The sequence below is a fragment of the Excalfactoria chinensis genome, chromosome 4 (genome assembly GCF_039878825.1).
Source record: "Excalfactoria chinensis isolate bCotChi1 chromosome 4, bCotChi1.hap2, whole genome shotgun sequence".
NCBI lineage: Eukaryota > Metazoa > Chordata > Aves > Galliformes > Phasianidae > Excalfactoria > Excalfactoria chinensis.
Window position 1 is genome coordinate 43,153,701 of NC_092828.1, and position 13,124 is coordinate 43,166,824.

At 43.2% G+C, this 13,124-nt stretch overlaps 2 protein-coding genes across 6 annotated transcripts in view; one reads left to right on the forward strand and one right to left on the reverse strand.

The window, feature by feature from the left end:
• The window catches only part of LIN54 (lin-54 DREAM MuvB core complex component), a 37,572-nt gene extending 33,035 nt beyond the window's left edge, over positions 1-4,537 (reverse strand). For 3 of the 5 annotated variants that reach the window (XM_072335178.1, XM_072335177.1, XM_072335174.1), the window contains exon 1: positions 4,175-4,325. The gene's annotated coding sequence lies outside the window, so the exon portion shown is untranslated. Of the gene's footprint in view, positions 1-3,966; positions 4,133-4,174; positions 4,326-4,419 lie in introns of those variants that run through there. The other 2 variants (XM_072335176.1, XM_072335175.1) reach the window with 2 other exon arrangements.
• COPS4 (COP9 signalosome subunit 4) lies at positions 4,268-13,124 on the forward strand. Its single transcript, XM_072335179.1, has 10 exons — positions 4,268-4,544; positions 5,898-5,977; positions 6,773-6,924; positions 8,198-8,301; positions 8,943-9,096; positions 9,974-10,124; positions 10,484-10,654; positions 10,992-11,107; positions 11,477-11,561; positions 12,573-13,124. The coding sequence occupies exons 1-10, from the start codon at positions 4,456-4,458 to the stop codon at positions 12,704-12,706; spliced, it is 1,236 nt and encodes a 411-aa protein (XP_072191280.1). The 5' UTR covers positions 4,268-4,455; the 3' UTR covers positions 12,707-13,124.

The following is a 13,124-nucleotide window of genomic DNA, read 5'->3' on the forward strand; positions in this document are numbered from 1 at the left end:
CACTCAGCAGTGCATTTCTTCCAACAGAGAGTCTTTTGTTTAAGCTTACTGAGCTAGAGATGGCCTTAAAAATACGGTCACTAAAAAAAACAAAACACAACAATCCAAAGATGTTAACTCTTAAGAAAGATATGATTAACAAAGGTCAATGGAAAAAATTAATAAACTAAGCTCATAAACTCACTATGTTTGGATACGTAACAGCCAGGTGAATGCACATCGTTATGACATGATAAGAAAAATTAATGCATGTGAAACGAATTCATTTCCACTCTGCACAAGGTGAGATATGGAGGGAGTCTGCCCATTCCTCAGAAGACTGCACTTCTAGATTTATCAAATACAATAACAAAGCAAATGGCTGCAAGTAAAAACAAGACAACAACCTTACTGCTATCAAATGCTGAATACAGAACTCATGTAATTAGCAGTCTTCCCTCCCCCCCCCATCTCTTAAAAGGAATACTAAGAAGAGCCATCAAGTGCTTTACCTAAAGAGACATTTAATGTTCTTTGTCATAAATTCATCTGGCTATAGTTACAAAAATTAAAACAGTTCCCAAGGCAACCATAACTTGCTCAAGGTGCAGCATCTTCTTGCCATTACTCCACACAAGTAGAATGAGCAAACTACCCCTATTAGCATCCCCTATGGGTTTAAAGAAAGAGTTATCACATGCAAGGCATGGGATAGTTCTTTGTTACACAGAAAGTATTCCAGTTTGTTTCTAACGGGAGAAAAATATTGGACTGATGTCACTTCTGCCATGTTTATTATGTAAGTGCTGGCCATTTTCTTAAGAAAGGATGGAAGGGAAAAAAGAAAATCAACCTGTCCACAAGCCACTTATGAAGAAAACTTCCTTTCCTGGGCCAGTTATGGCTAATTTAAGCTTTCATTATAATTTTAAAAAGAACACCAGTAGTGAAACAATCTTACCTACCAAGAAACTGGTTATTACATACCAATAAAATATGCACCTGCCTCAATTTTGGGGTAGATAACAGTGCAAAACAGAGGAATAGCTATCGTTTCACTGTTATTTCAGACAGCACTTACTGTGTACATGTCAGCAGCAGTATTATTGTCTTGTACTTGAATTCCCCAAAAGTACTCAGCAGGCACTACTGCAACAGCTCTCCTGTTTTCCTCTGGCATCTACTTATCTATTCCCATCCAACATGTTCTTTCCTCCCTGTGCTAGCAAACATTTGTGTAGCTGCAGGGGTGGAACAGATCGAGGAATGAAGCTGGGTTAGAGCTAGCTGTCCAAACCCAAACCCAGGCTGTCACAACCCTGCTTTACCCGCACTTTTCAAGGGATTTCTCATGCAACCACTGCCACACACTAACCCGGAAGGGCAGCTACTCTGCAGTGCTGCAAACAGATACTAGTGGATTAGCATGCTGAGAACAAGGCTGAAAGTCTGTGAGCATCAGAAGTATGGCGCAGACCATGATGCAGTGGGGTTAACCTACCAGGGAAGCTCAGGGACTTCCCTCCCAGATTGGCATTAATGCTCCTTGCACAGTTTCTGCCTTCGAACAGGGCTACCTCAGCTCAGTAAAAACTTCAGGAGAATCAGAAAGCCAGTTCAAAGCAAGCAACAGGAGCAGAAGATAGGAGTACAACCAATCCCCAGCAATGGGAGGCCACCAGACTATGTCAGGTGGCCATCTGGTGCAGATTCACTCCAGCTTAGAGCAAAACCTATATCAGTATTAAAATAGATGAGTCTTTCACTATGTGGACTGTGCAGTGTTTAGGCACAGTGTAAGAGAAGGGGAAGCATGAAAGAGGAAGGACCAGTGCCAACATAAGAAAGAAGCAAGAAGTGCTCATGGGATCAAAGGGATGTGTAGCTACATTTTTTCTAAGTCTCCAAAATAAAAGGCAGAGTAATACTTAGAACAAAAGGTAAGTTGCAATGAAAAACTACAAAAACCGGCAGGAAATCTCTGCATCTGGAACTTGTAATGGATCAAATCATGGCCCAAAGGCATGAACATTACCCAAGGCTGGGCTGCAACATCTTGTGGCTTGTGAAGGGGAATGACTGGAAAGGCTGGGGAGATGCTGGTCTTCATCCAGATCTGGAACGTGAGAAACATGAACCTCTGACACTGTGTTGCTGTGTGACCTATCATCAACCAAACGGTTATTCTTGATGTCTCCTTCTTCCCATACAAGACAAACTCACATTTTCTGATATTATAAAGCTAGCAAGATGACTCATGGGCCATATGAGAACTCCATGCTGCTTTAAAGACTTTGTGAGTGATAAACGAAACTAGTCAAGATAAACCCTAAAAGCAAGCTTTCTAGAAACCTTTACCCACTTCTCTGGGAGGTCCTGCAGCTAATAAGGATAAAACCAAGAGTTTATCTCCCAGGCACTTGTAATGAATCCTAAAACTGCAGCACACAAATTCTTTTGGACATCAAGTTTTTCTAACCAGGTGTGAAGGCAGGCACCGCTCCTACAGTACAAGGAGGGATCAGAAGCAAGAATATTTGCTGTAGAAACAGAAACTAACAGCCCTCTGTAGCTTGTCTTGTTTCATTTCCCATACAATATTTTTCCAACAGGCAGGAGGGAAATGAATTCAAGCAGCGGCTTAGAGCAACTGCTTCTTAAAATCTAAAATAAAAAAGACATACGAGGTATTGGTGTCTCTGAGCCTGAAATCCCACAGCACTCTCCACACTTTCAGTTCACCTGTAGTTAGCAGATACTCAACCTGAAACCAGTTAGTTACAGCTTCTTCTGAGAAGCTGAACCGTTCGCAGTGTTCAGTGACAGACCATTTGAGCTGGGCTGCACGCAGTAGAATAAGCAAAACAAACAGCTGTGATATGTAATCTGAACAATTAAACTTGCATAATAAGCTGCTCCAAACGATAGCTCTACAGCCAGCACGGAGCATGTTTTTAACTCACAGGATTAGCCAGGCCCTGTTTTCTAATATGTGCTCCCAGTCAGCCTTTGGGAGTGCTTTGCTCATGGAGCGATACATGCATACATTTGTTGGTTAACGCAAATCTGTTCAAGGCACACAATGACATCATTCCTAGTCACACACACACAAGTTGGATGTTTTAGGGAACAAAACAAAATGGCTAATGCATTTTGTGAGGGAATTCCTCTGCCAGAGAAAACACTCAGCTGACAACTCATTGTTCTTCTTGCATCCACTAAGCCAGAAAGCTATTGTGAAAAAGGTAACCACACATCGAAGGCTTTGCTGCTACTGCCAGGTTTATGTAAACACTGCAAAGTGCACCAACAGTGATTCTGCCACATTCACCATTTGCTGTTATATCCGTACAGCGGTTCAGAAAGGACAGAACCGTGAAGGCTCACCTCACCTCCCGCCCCTCCTTAATCGCAGATCTCCATCCTGGAGCATTTCCCAGGCACGCGTTATGTCCTGACAGGAGATCCCATATGCTTCGGAACCCAAAGCCCTCATACAGAACGTTACGTAATTAGCAGACGATGTGCTGACAAGCCTCGGCCAGAAATAATTAACACCGCGCTCCGATCGCCAGCACGGGCGACGCCGGGACCCCCTCAGCAGGTGCTCGAGTCGGAGGGGAGCGGGGTCAGGTACCGCCCTCGCACCCGCGCTGCGGGAACGCCAAGCCGGGCTGCTCCCTCCTCCCCGGGGCCGGCATCCCGCAGACAAAGGGCGGCCGCGCTCCGGGAGCTCGGGGTTCTCCTTCCCCGTTCCGCGACCGGGCGCAGCGGTTCCGCCAGGCCCCGCCGCTCGCAGGCCCAGCCCGAGCCCCGCGGCCCTCCACGCGCGCCTCGTTCCCCCGACAACCGCTCCGCTCCGTTCCGTTCCCCCCCGGGGCCTCCCCACGGCGGTGGCGGCGCGGGGGCGGCCGGGAGCCGCCGGCCCTATTTCGAAAGATCCGCCATTTTCACCCCGTCACCACCGCCCGCCCGCCCCCGCCGCACCTGCCCCCGGCACCCGTCCTCCGGCTCCGGTACCGAGAGGCCGCCACCCCTCGCAGCGGAGGGCAGAGCGCGGCGCTTCCCCGCGGCTCGCCTCGTAGTCCCGAGGCGGGCCGGGCCTGCGGCCTGCCGCCGGCTGTCAGCGCCCCGCCGCTCCCGGCCGCCGCTTCTCTTCCCTCCCGCCGCCGCTTTCCCGCCCCTCGGCACTCACCGGGCGGGCGGGCGCTCCGCTGCCACCGCCTCCTCCTCTTTCTCGCTCCGCGCCGCTCTCCGTCGCCGCGCCCGGCGGCAGCGGCCGCAGTGCCCGCGAGGAGCCGCCGCGTTTGTTCAAAATCACGCGCCCCGCGCCGTTCCCCCGCCGCATCCCATAATACTGCGCCGCGGCGCCCTGGCAACCGCCGGCGCAGCGCTTACCCCCCTCCCGCTTCCCCGAGCTTCCGGTTCCACCCCCCTCACCGTGCGGCCGCTCTAGCCGGCCGGCGCCGCCGCTCTATGGTAGGCGAGAAGATGGCGGCGGCGGTGCGGCAGGAGCTGGCGCAGCTGATGAACTCTAGCGGCTCCCACAAGGACTTGGCGGGAAAGTGAGTGCTGGCGGCAGTTTCCTTTTCGGTGGGGCGGGGTGGGTGGGGGCTGCGGACCGCGCCGGGCTCTGGGGGAGCGGCTCCGAGTGGCTGTGGCCCGAGGGCCACGCTTATGAAGCGTTGGTTTGAATAAAGAAAGAAGAAAATTAAGAGAGATCGGCCTCACGGTTTTGCCTCTTACAGCTTGGTTTTAATTTCTGGAGAAGGCCTTAAGGCCGCCTCGTCGTCCCTGCGGCCCTGGCCCCGATGTGCTGATGGGCCCTGTGCTGCTGTGGGCACCGTGAAAGCCCCCTTAACGTTTTTTGTTGTTCAGTTTACACGCCTGTCTTTTGATATGGCGTGTTTGGCTGCTCACGGTGCGGCGTGTCGCAGAGTTTGGTTTTTTCCCTTCCTCGAGGGCAGTGCCAGATTCTGATGGATTGGAATTCCTCCAGTCCCAGTGCTTAGTTCTCTGGAGGAACGTCTTTGCATTTAGCGCTCCTGGTTAAAACGAAAAAGCTACGAAGGTGATCGTGTTCAGTCTGTCTTTTGAGGGGAACGTCGAAAGAAGTTTTTATTCCATTTCAGTACTCTGCACCCTGAGATTATGGTCTGCAATTGTCCTGGGTTTTACAAAGCATGAAAACTAGGATCGCTTATGGGGAGTAGCTGAGAGAAGCGGTATCGTTGAGTCTGGAGAAGGCTCAGGGGAGACTATCTATCTCTACAACTGCCTGAAAAGAGGTTGTAGTGAAGCAGGGGTTGGCCTCTTCTGGCAGCGATAGGATGAGAGTTAATGGCCTTAAGACGAACCAGGTGAGGTTCAGATTGGATATCAGGAAACTCCAAAAGAGCAGTGAGGCATTGGTCACTGTCTCATGGAGATGTGGCACTAAGGGATGTTATTTGCAGGGATGGGTTGGGGTTAGGCTTGTACTGAGTGCTCTTAAGAGGACTTTTCTAACCTTAATGTTTCTTATGATTGTTGTATTCACTGAATGTGGCAGATTGAACCTTTCTCCTATTTCAGTAATCCTCACCTACAGAGGATGTAGTTTTATTTACTCTTTCCCTGGCACCTTTGTATGGTAAAAGAGAACTCCTCTATCATGAAGATGCTGTTAGTTTGAAACCTCAATCACACAAAGCAGTACAAGATAACAAAATGAGCTGTTATCTGATAGTTTAGTCCTGATATTTAAAAAGAGCCAGGTACCCATTTCAGGTGAGTGTTCCAGGCACTTGAGCACAAACAACATTTCCACCTCAAAGATAAATATATACATGTACATATATATAAAAGCAGGAATGGTGACTGAAAATGCTATCTCACAGGTACATGTGTTTATTTATTTACTTTTCTCTTGTGAACAGATACCGTCAAATATTGGAAAAAGCAATTCAGCTGTCAGGTGCACAACAACTTGAAGCTTTGAAAGCTTTTGTAGAAGCAAGTAAGTGCATTTGATGTAATTGATGCATATTGAGTGAAAGCCAGAGATCCATGAAATTACATGTTTGTCGTGTCTACATGAAGCTATGTATGATATTTTTGGTCCTGTTGGAACTTAAACAAGACTAAGAGGGAAACCACATGCAGCATATTCAGAAGCTATGGGAAAATGGAGTTGGTGAATTTTTAAGTTAATTTAACTTTCTAGCTTGTCAGTGTGACAGCATCTGAAGGTAATATTGTAAAGTAATCATTTAAAGACTAAAACTACTAGACACTTAGCAGTCTTTAAACTAATAATTCCCTTCTTGGGTCTCTGCTTAGTTTGGAAAATGACCAGAAAGAAATGGTTAGGTGTTTTTTGTACTGTGTTGTATATTTGGCCTACTGAATAGGTCAAATAGAAATTATGCCTCTTTTATCTTTTATGAAATTTATGAAATTAATTTTATGAAATTAATGAAATTGAGCCTAATGGTTTATTTTGTTCAAGGTATTATAGCAACCGAGGACAGTGATTCAGAATGGAACATCTTTATAAATCAGAGTGAGAAATAATTCATTATTTGTCAGGTGTTAGAACTCTAGTGACCTCTAGTGTAAACAATTTCTGAGAGAATAAAACTTATCTTTGGAAAAATAATGTGCCTTGACTGACATAGAGATATTTAAACATTTGAATTACTTAAATTTAATATAAAGGTAAATTATTGATTAGCAAGGGATCACCTACACTGAAGGTGTTGACAAACACTGCATCCATCTTGTGCTTTTCTTTCATGTGTCTGTGAACTAGTGGTGAACGAGAATGTCAGCCTAGTGATATCACGTCAGCTGCTGACAGATTTCTGTACCCATCTTCCAAGTCTTCCTGACAGCACGGCCAAAGAAATATACCACTTCACCTTGGAAAAGATACAGCCTAGAGTCATTTCATTTGAAGAGCAGGTGAGAAATCACTGATGGGGGGTTTTGGTCTGCAGTTTTTTGTTGGTTTTTTTTCCCTTTTTAATTTACTGCTGATTAATTTTCAGAAGTACCAATCAAAATGGTCATTCCTACTTTGTGCCGATTTTTCAGTATTATTCATATAAAATAAGCATTTAGAACCATGTAAACGATAATGACTTAGTCTCTCCATCAGGATGCTAGGCATGTTGTTCCCCTGCTGCCAGAAAATGGCTTCTTATGAAGCCATGGCTTCTTATGACAATGCATGAGCAACTGGAGGCACAGTTTTGAGACAGATTGGGGCTCACTGTATTGCATTTACCCAATAGAGGCAGCAGGCAGATGATCTAAGGACAGAACTGTTTTGTCAAGTAGCTGTTCTTTAATTAAAACAAAACAAAGCAAAAATGACCTGTGTGGATATATACGCTTATGTATCTTAATATATATTTAAGCTAAAATCACTTTTTTGGGGAAAAAAGAAGTAATGAAATTCCAATTCTGCGGTTACTCACTGAATGTACTGCTTTGTTTTGAATTTGATAGATTTTCTTCAATTATTATTCATTATTGTTTGAGAATACTTGAACTATGTAACAAGCCTACAGGATTTAGTACTAAAGAAGAAAAGACAGTTTGTGTCATAGTTTATATTTATGTCTGTTTATCTTTTGTCTTTTTAAGCAGCTGTCATTCTAAATCCAAACTGAACAAGCTTACCCATATGTTACAATGATTATGCATAAATTAAACCCTCAAGGCGAGATGATTTCTTTTTGTAACCACACTTTTTCTTACAACACCCAGATTGTACCACTGATATTTTACCTTCTGGCAGCTGCTGTGCAAAATCTAAGTTTCAGTATTAAGACCTTGTCACAGTTCACCTCATTTGTATCTCATAGGCTTGGTATGAGAGGGCACATGAATCTTGGTGCTGTGATTCTCAGAAACACTCTTTCATCTTTTTTAAAGTTTCAGAACAAGTCACTGCTTATCCTTTCATAAAGACCAGCTCCTTTTATTTAGCTGCAAGCCTATTAGGAAATACTTCAAATCACTGAAATTGAAAAAACTCTGTCTTAAGTCTCAACCGAGGATTTAAAATCTTCTTGCAGGAAGAATTGCATGTGTCCAAGTTGCTGTGTCTGCAAAGTTGTCACATCGCTGGGGCTAGTGGGGCTAGTGTACAGGAAGAGTAAGGTGAATACATAAAAGTTGAATAGTTTTGTGTTTTAAAATGTTTCCTTGTGACTTTATTATTGTCTAGGTTGCTTCAATAAGGCAACATCTTGCATCCATCTATGAGAAAGAAGAAGACTGGAGAAATGCAGCACAAGTATTGGTGGGGATCCCTCTAGAAACAGGGCAAAAGTAAGTAATGTGCTAGTCACAGTTCTGCATTCTGTAATACACTCGCTCCTTCCTTAGTTAAGTGGACCAGAGAGTGGGAAGTTTGGGGGTGCACATTAGCCAGACTATGCATGTGTAGTTTGGTGACTTGTCCTGACAGAAAACATTCTAGTCATGTCTGAACACTGCTCTGGAAGTTTTTCACTATTTATTAGTCAAATTTATTGACAGCGTTTCTGAAAGTTCTTCCGTGTGTTGACCTTTACAGTTTGAAATGAAGACATAGTTTGTAATGTGATGTTAGTCTGTTGTTGGTTAAGTAACACTTAAGTATTTTTTCCAGCGCTTTCCTTTTAATACGTATGTAGAAGTTGCTGAATGTAAGCTTTATCCATTTAACTCCTATTTGTTTTACTGCAAGTTTCTTTTGCTCCTAAGTCTCTCCTCGTTTATGGCAAATTTTCAGCCCATTAGAACCTCAGTTATACTCATGTTTGTAGGGGCTGGTTTTAAAATTTCCTTATTTCATTTTTATTTAGTTAAAGAGAAAGCAGGGTAAAACAAAAGCTTCCATGTGCTTAAGCAGCAGAATGTTTAGAAGAGGAAAGAACAAAGGCAGTAGAGGAGTATCTCTGAACTCTTGCTTATCTGTTTCTTTACAGACAGTACAATGTGGATTATAAACTGGAGACCTACCTGAAAATTGCCAGGTTGTATTTGGAGGATGATGACCCAGTTCAAGCAGAAGCCTATATTAATCGAGCTTCCCTTCTTCAGAATGAATCAACAAATGAACAGCTACAAATCCATTATAAGGTAGTCTAACTTGGATTTCCCCTTTCTGAAGGGAAATGCTTCCACAATTGGCTGGTTTTCATACAGTGCCACCAAGACTTCTGTAACACTGAAAGAGACAAAGTGAAAAGCTTTTAAATGGTTTTGGGAACTTGAGAGCCACATCTTAACAATAATTAGGCAGCTAATTCCTTGGAATTTAGAGAGAAACCTGCCAAGGTTCATTATATACCAGCTTTACAGGCTCAAAATAACCAAATTTTACTTAAAACATTGTCCCCTATCTTTGTAGATCTAAAAGGAAAAGAAACAAAATCATGTCCAATATTAGAGATTATTAGAGTTGGGTGGCTTTGTTGTTTTTTTTGCCCGTGAGCAATTAAAAACCAAATACCATCCACAAAAGTATTCTTTAGTCCAGAGCAGTAAATTAATTGACCTTTTTGCTTATTGGTTGGTTTACTGTGTATATAGTTGGGACACTCATTTATAAAATCTTACAAGTTTTAGTAGAAGAAATAGCAGGTGCTGATACAGCTTTTGAGAGAAAAGCAGACATTTGAAAAATAGAAATTGCTATCTAAGTGCTAGTTGTTCGTGTCACTGACAAAAGGGCAGCTTGATCCCGGTACAACATTCCACTTGCTGTTTCTTGCATTTAGACAAGTGCAGTGTTTAACATGTGAATAGAGCTGGGAGAAGCCCTTTCAATCATCTATCATAGCATTTAAACCAGATTTTTACAAGCCAAACTGATTGTTTGGTGACACAGAGTTGCTGAGGATGCAATAAAGAAATGTTTGTTGGAGCTGCAAACTAATTATGCAGGGATTAATGCACACTTGTACTATGCAGCCATACTGTGTTGTTTTCTGTTACCCAGACATTTTCTTTCTAGGTTTGTTATGCTCGAGTTCTTGATTATAGAAGAAAGTTCATTGAGGCTGCCCAAAGATACAACGAGCTGTCCTATAAGAGCATAGTTCATGAAAGCGAGCGACTGGAGGCACTGAAGCACGCTTTGCATTGCACTATTCTGGCATCGGCAGGTAAAATACGATACTTTTTTGTGTAAGAGACCCAAAATACATATTCCTGAAGCAAGTCAACTTCTGCATTACTGGGGGAAGGAGCTGAGGAATCCAGAATTGTGAACACGGTGTCAGTAATCTGTTGGCACAGTGTTAATTTGGAGCTGGAGTACTTGTTTATTTGCCAGTGATGAGGGGCCATTTAAAGATGCAAAATAAAGTCAGTGGCAAGCAGTGCTTTGGAACTGAATGCAACCCAGTCTTCTCTGGTAGAACTTTGTTAACTGTATGTGTTAGAAAGAGAGATCTTTGTTGTTTATCTGCTAATACTCAACTTCTTGGTGGCAACTTACGGGGATTCTTCATGGCTCTCTTAGGACAGCAGCGTTCTCGCATGCTTGCTACGCTTTTTAAGGATGAGAGATGCCAGCAGCTTGCAGCCTATGGGATTCTGGAGAAAATGTATCTTGACAGAATTATTCGTGGAAACCAACTGCAGGAGTTTGCAGCTATGCTAATGCCTCACCAGAAAGCAACTACAGCTGATGGTACGTATTTCTCTCATAGCACTGCTTGTTCATCCAGGTTTGCCCTTTGTGTCCCTAAGGGTAACAGAAAAGAGCATCATGTGATCATTTAAGGTTATTTCCCAGAATGCTGAATAAGAGGTTCGAAGCTACTTGTATTAAAAAAGAATTTACCACTGGAAATCTTTCTGATCACTTTCTTTATTTGTGGTGTTATGCTGATGCCATGCAACAAGATGCATCTGTACTTTTTGCGTGTATAACCTTCAGAAAAAAAGAAACACTTTACATCTGTTCTACGATATAAACCAAATATCTTATTTATATTAATGAATTGTTGTCTCATTCAACCCATAAGGTTCCAGTATCCTGGACAGAGCTGTTATTGAACACAATTTACTATCTGCAAGCAAACTTTACAACAATATTACTTTTGAAGAGCTTGGAGCATTACTAGAGATCCCTGCAGCTAAGGTAATGGCTTCCAACACCTTTTGTTTAAAGAAAAAGTAATACAAAGCAGCAGGGATGTAAGAATAGCTCTAGTAAATATTAGGAAAATTAGTTTACTGATAGGAAATTAAATATTCAGCACTGGACACGTGACAGAGTTAAATATTTAGCACATTTTATGAGAAGGAAGGATACACAGTATAGAAGGGACAGTAACATTTTGATGCCACTAAGTATGTCATTTGGTGCATGATGAGATGTTATTGGTATGGTTCTGCCTATATCCCCGTGTAGATGAAAAACATATAAGGACTATCAAACTTGTAATGGTTTATCGCTTCTTTCAGAATGGATCAGATACCTAATATCGTTCTTTCTCTTTTATTTCAGGCAGAAAAAATCGCTTCTCAGATGATAACGGAGGGACGCATGAACGGATTCATTGATCAGATTGATGGAATTGTTCATTTTGAGAGTAAGTTGGGATTTTTAATTTTTTCTAATTTATTTGTTTTGTACCATTCAGAATTGTCCTTTTGAGTTGCTGTCTAGCAAAGAAAACAGATTGTTTACAACTGCTACCCATAATGTGTGCTGTATAATGCTGTATGCTGCTGTAGCCAGGAGGTGGCAGAATTTTCCATAGCAGAGAATCATAAAGAGGCCTGGAAGAGACCTCAAGGATCATCAAATTCCAGCCCCACTGCCACAGGCAGGGCTTCTCATCACTCGTGTGCCTTAATATGTCTTCCAGGAGGATCTGTTCAGCGATCTTCCCAGGCACGGAGGTGAGGCTCATTGGCCTGTAGTTCCCCAGGTTGTCCTTCCTCCCTTTCTTATAAGTGGGAGTGATGTTTCCTTTTTTCCAGTCACTGAAGACTTTACCTGATAGCCATGACTTTTTATATATAATGGAGAACAGCTTGGCAAGCACATCAGCCAGCTCCCTTAGGACCCTGGGATGCATGTTGTCCAACACCATAGATTTGTACATGTTCTGTCTTATGAGATGGTCTTGGACTTTCTCTGCCTGTGCAGTGGAGTTCCCACCAAGAGGTTCAGGGATGTGAGGTTCAGTGTTGTGAGAAATATGTGAAGCCTGACTGACAGTTAAGACTTAGGCAAAAAACTCATTGAGTACCTCAGCCTTCTCCATATGTGTTGTAGACAGTTCTCCTTCCTCATTTATCAGAGGAGGTACCAGTTTTCACATGTCCCTCTGTTCCACATTCTTTTATCCATATCAAAGTGTGAATTCATACTGTCAGTCTCCTTGTAGGATATCAGGAATTTCTCTGCTCGCTTTTTTGCAAGGCAGAACTTAGGCTTGTAACAGGCAGTCAAAGTCATTTAATTTTTGAAGACAGAATAGGGTATGATATAGCTGCAGGGCAGGTCAGAGCAGTGCCAAAGGTGAAACTTGCATTTAAACAATGGTGATGAATTGCCGAGATTATACTTTGTTTTCTGTGGTTTCCTTTTGCAGCTCGGGAAGCTTTGCCAACTTGGGATAAGCAGATTCAGTCCCTGTGTTTCCAGGTGAACAACCTGCTGGAGAAGATAAGTCAGACAGCCCCAGAATGGACAGCCCAGGCAATGGAGGCTCAGATGGCTCAGTGACTGCACAGCCATGGTCTTCTGTGCTGGAGGGAAGGAAGCTGAGCAGGACTGTTAGCTGAATGAATAACCCACCTTTGTGTCCACACCTTTCGCTTTCACTCTGCCTTAGGACACATTAGGCGATACTGTGTTTGTTGTGAGAGTTCCACTGTTCTCTGACTGTAGGATGAGTTGCTGCATCTGCGTTGTGCTTTGCTGTCCTGAAAGCTGTGGTTTCTGCATAGAAGAAGCTGCCATGTTGGAACGAGCTTGGGTTTTGGTTTATTTAATGTCGTTCAGTTTTCCACCATATTGCTATAGCTTTGCAGCATATTACTTCCTAAAGTTTTCATCCCACTGTGAAAAATGGAAGTGCCATGTTTCTTCTACTTGTAATTATTCTAATAAAAGCTGCAGTAAGCCACTTGTTTTAAGCGTT

Coding starts and splice junctions, on each gene's coding strand:
- COPS4 (XM_072335179.1), top strand. CDS start 4,456: ATGGTAGGCGAGAAGATGGCGGCGGCGGTGCGGCAGGAGCTGGCGCAG. Junction 4,545..5,897: donor CACAAGGACTTGGCGGGAAA/GTGAGTGCTGGC, acceptor TCTTGTGAACAG/ATACCGTCAAATATTGGAAA. Junction 8,302..8,942: donor CCTCTAGAAACAGGGCAAAA/GTAAGTAATGTG, acceptor GTTTCTTTACAG/ACAGTACAATGTGGATTATA.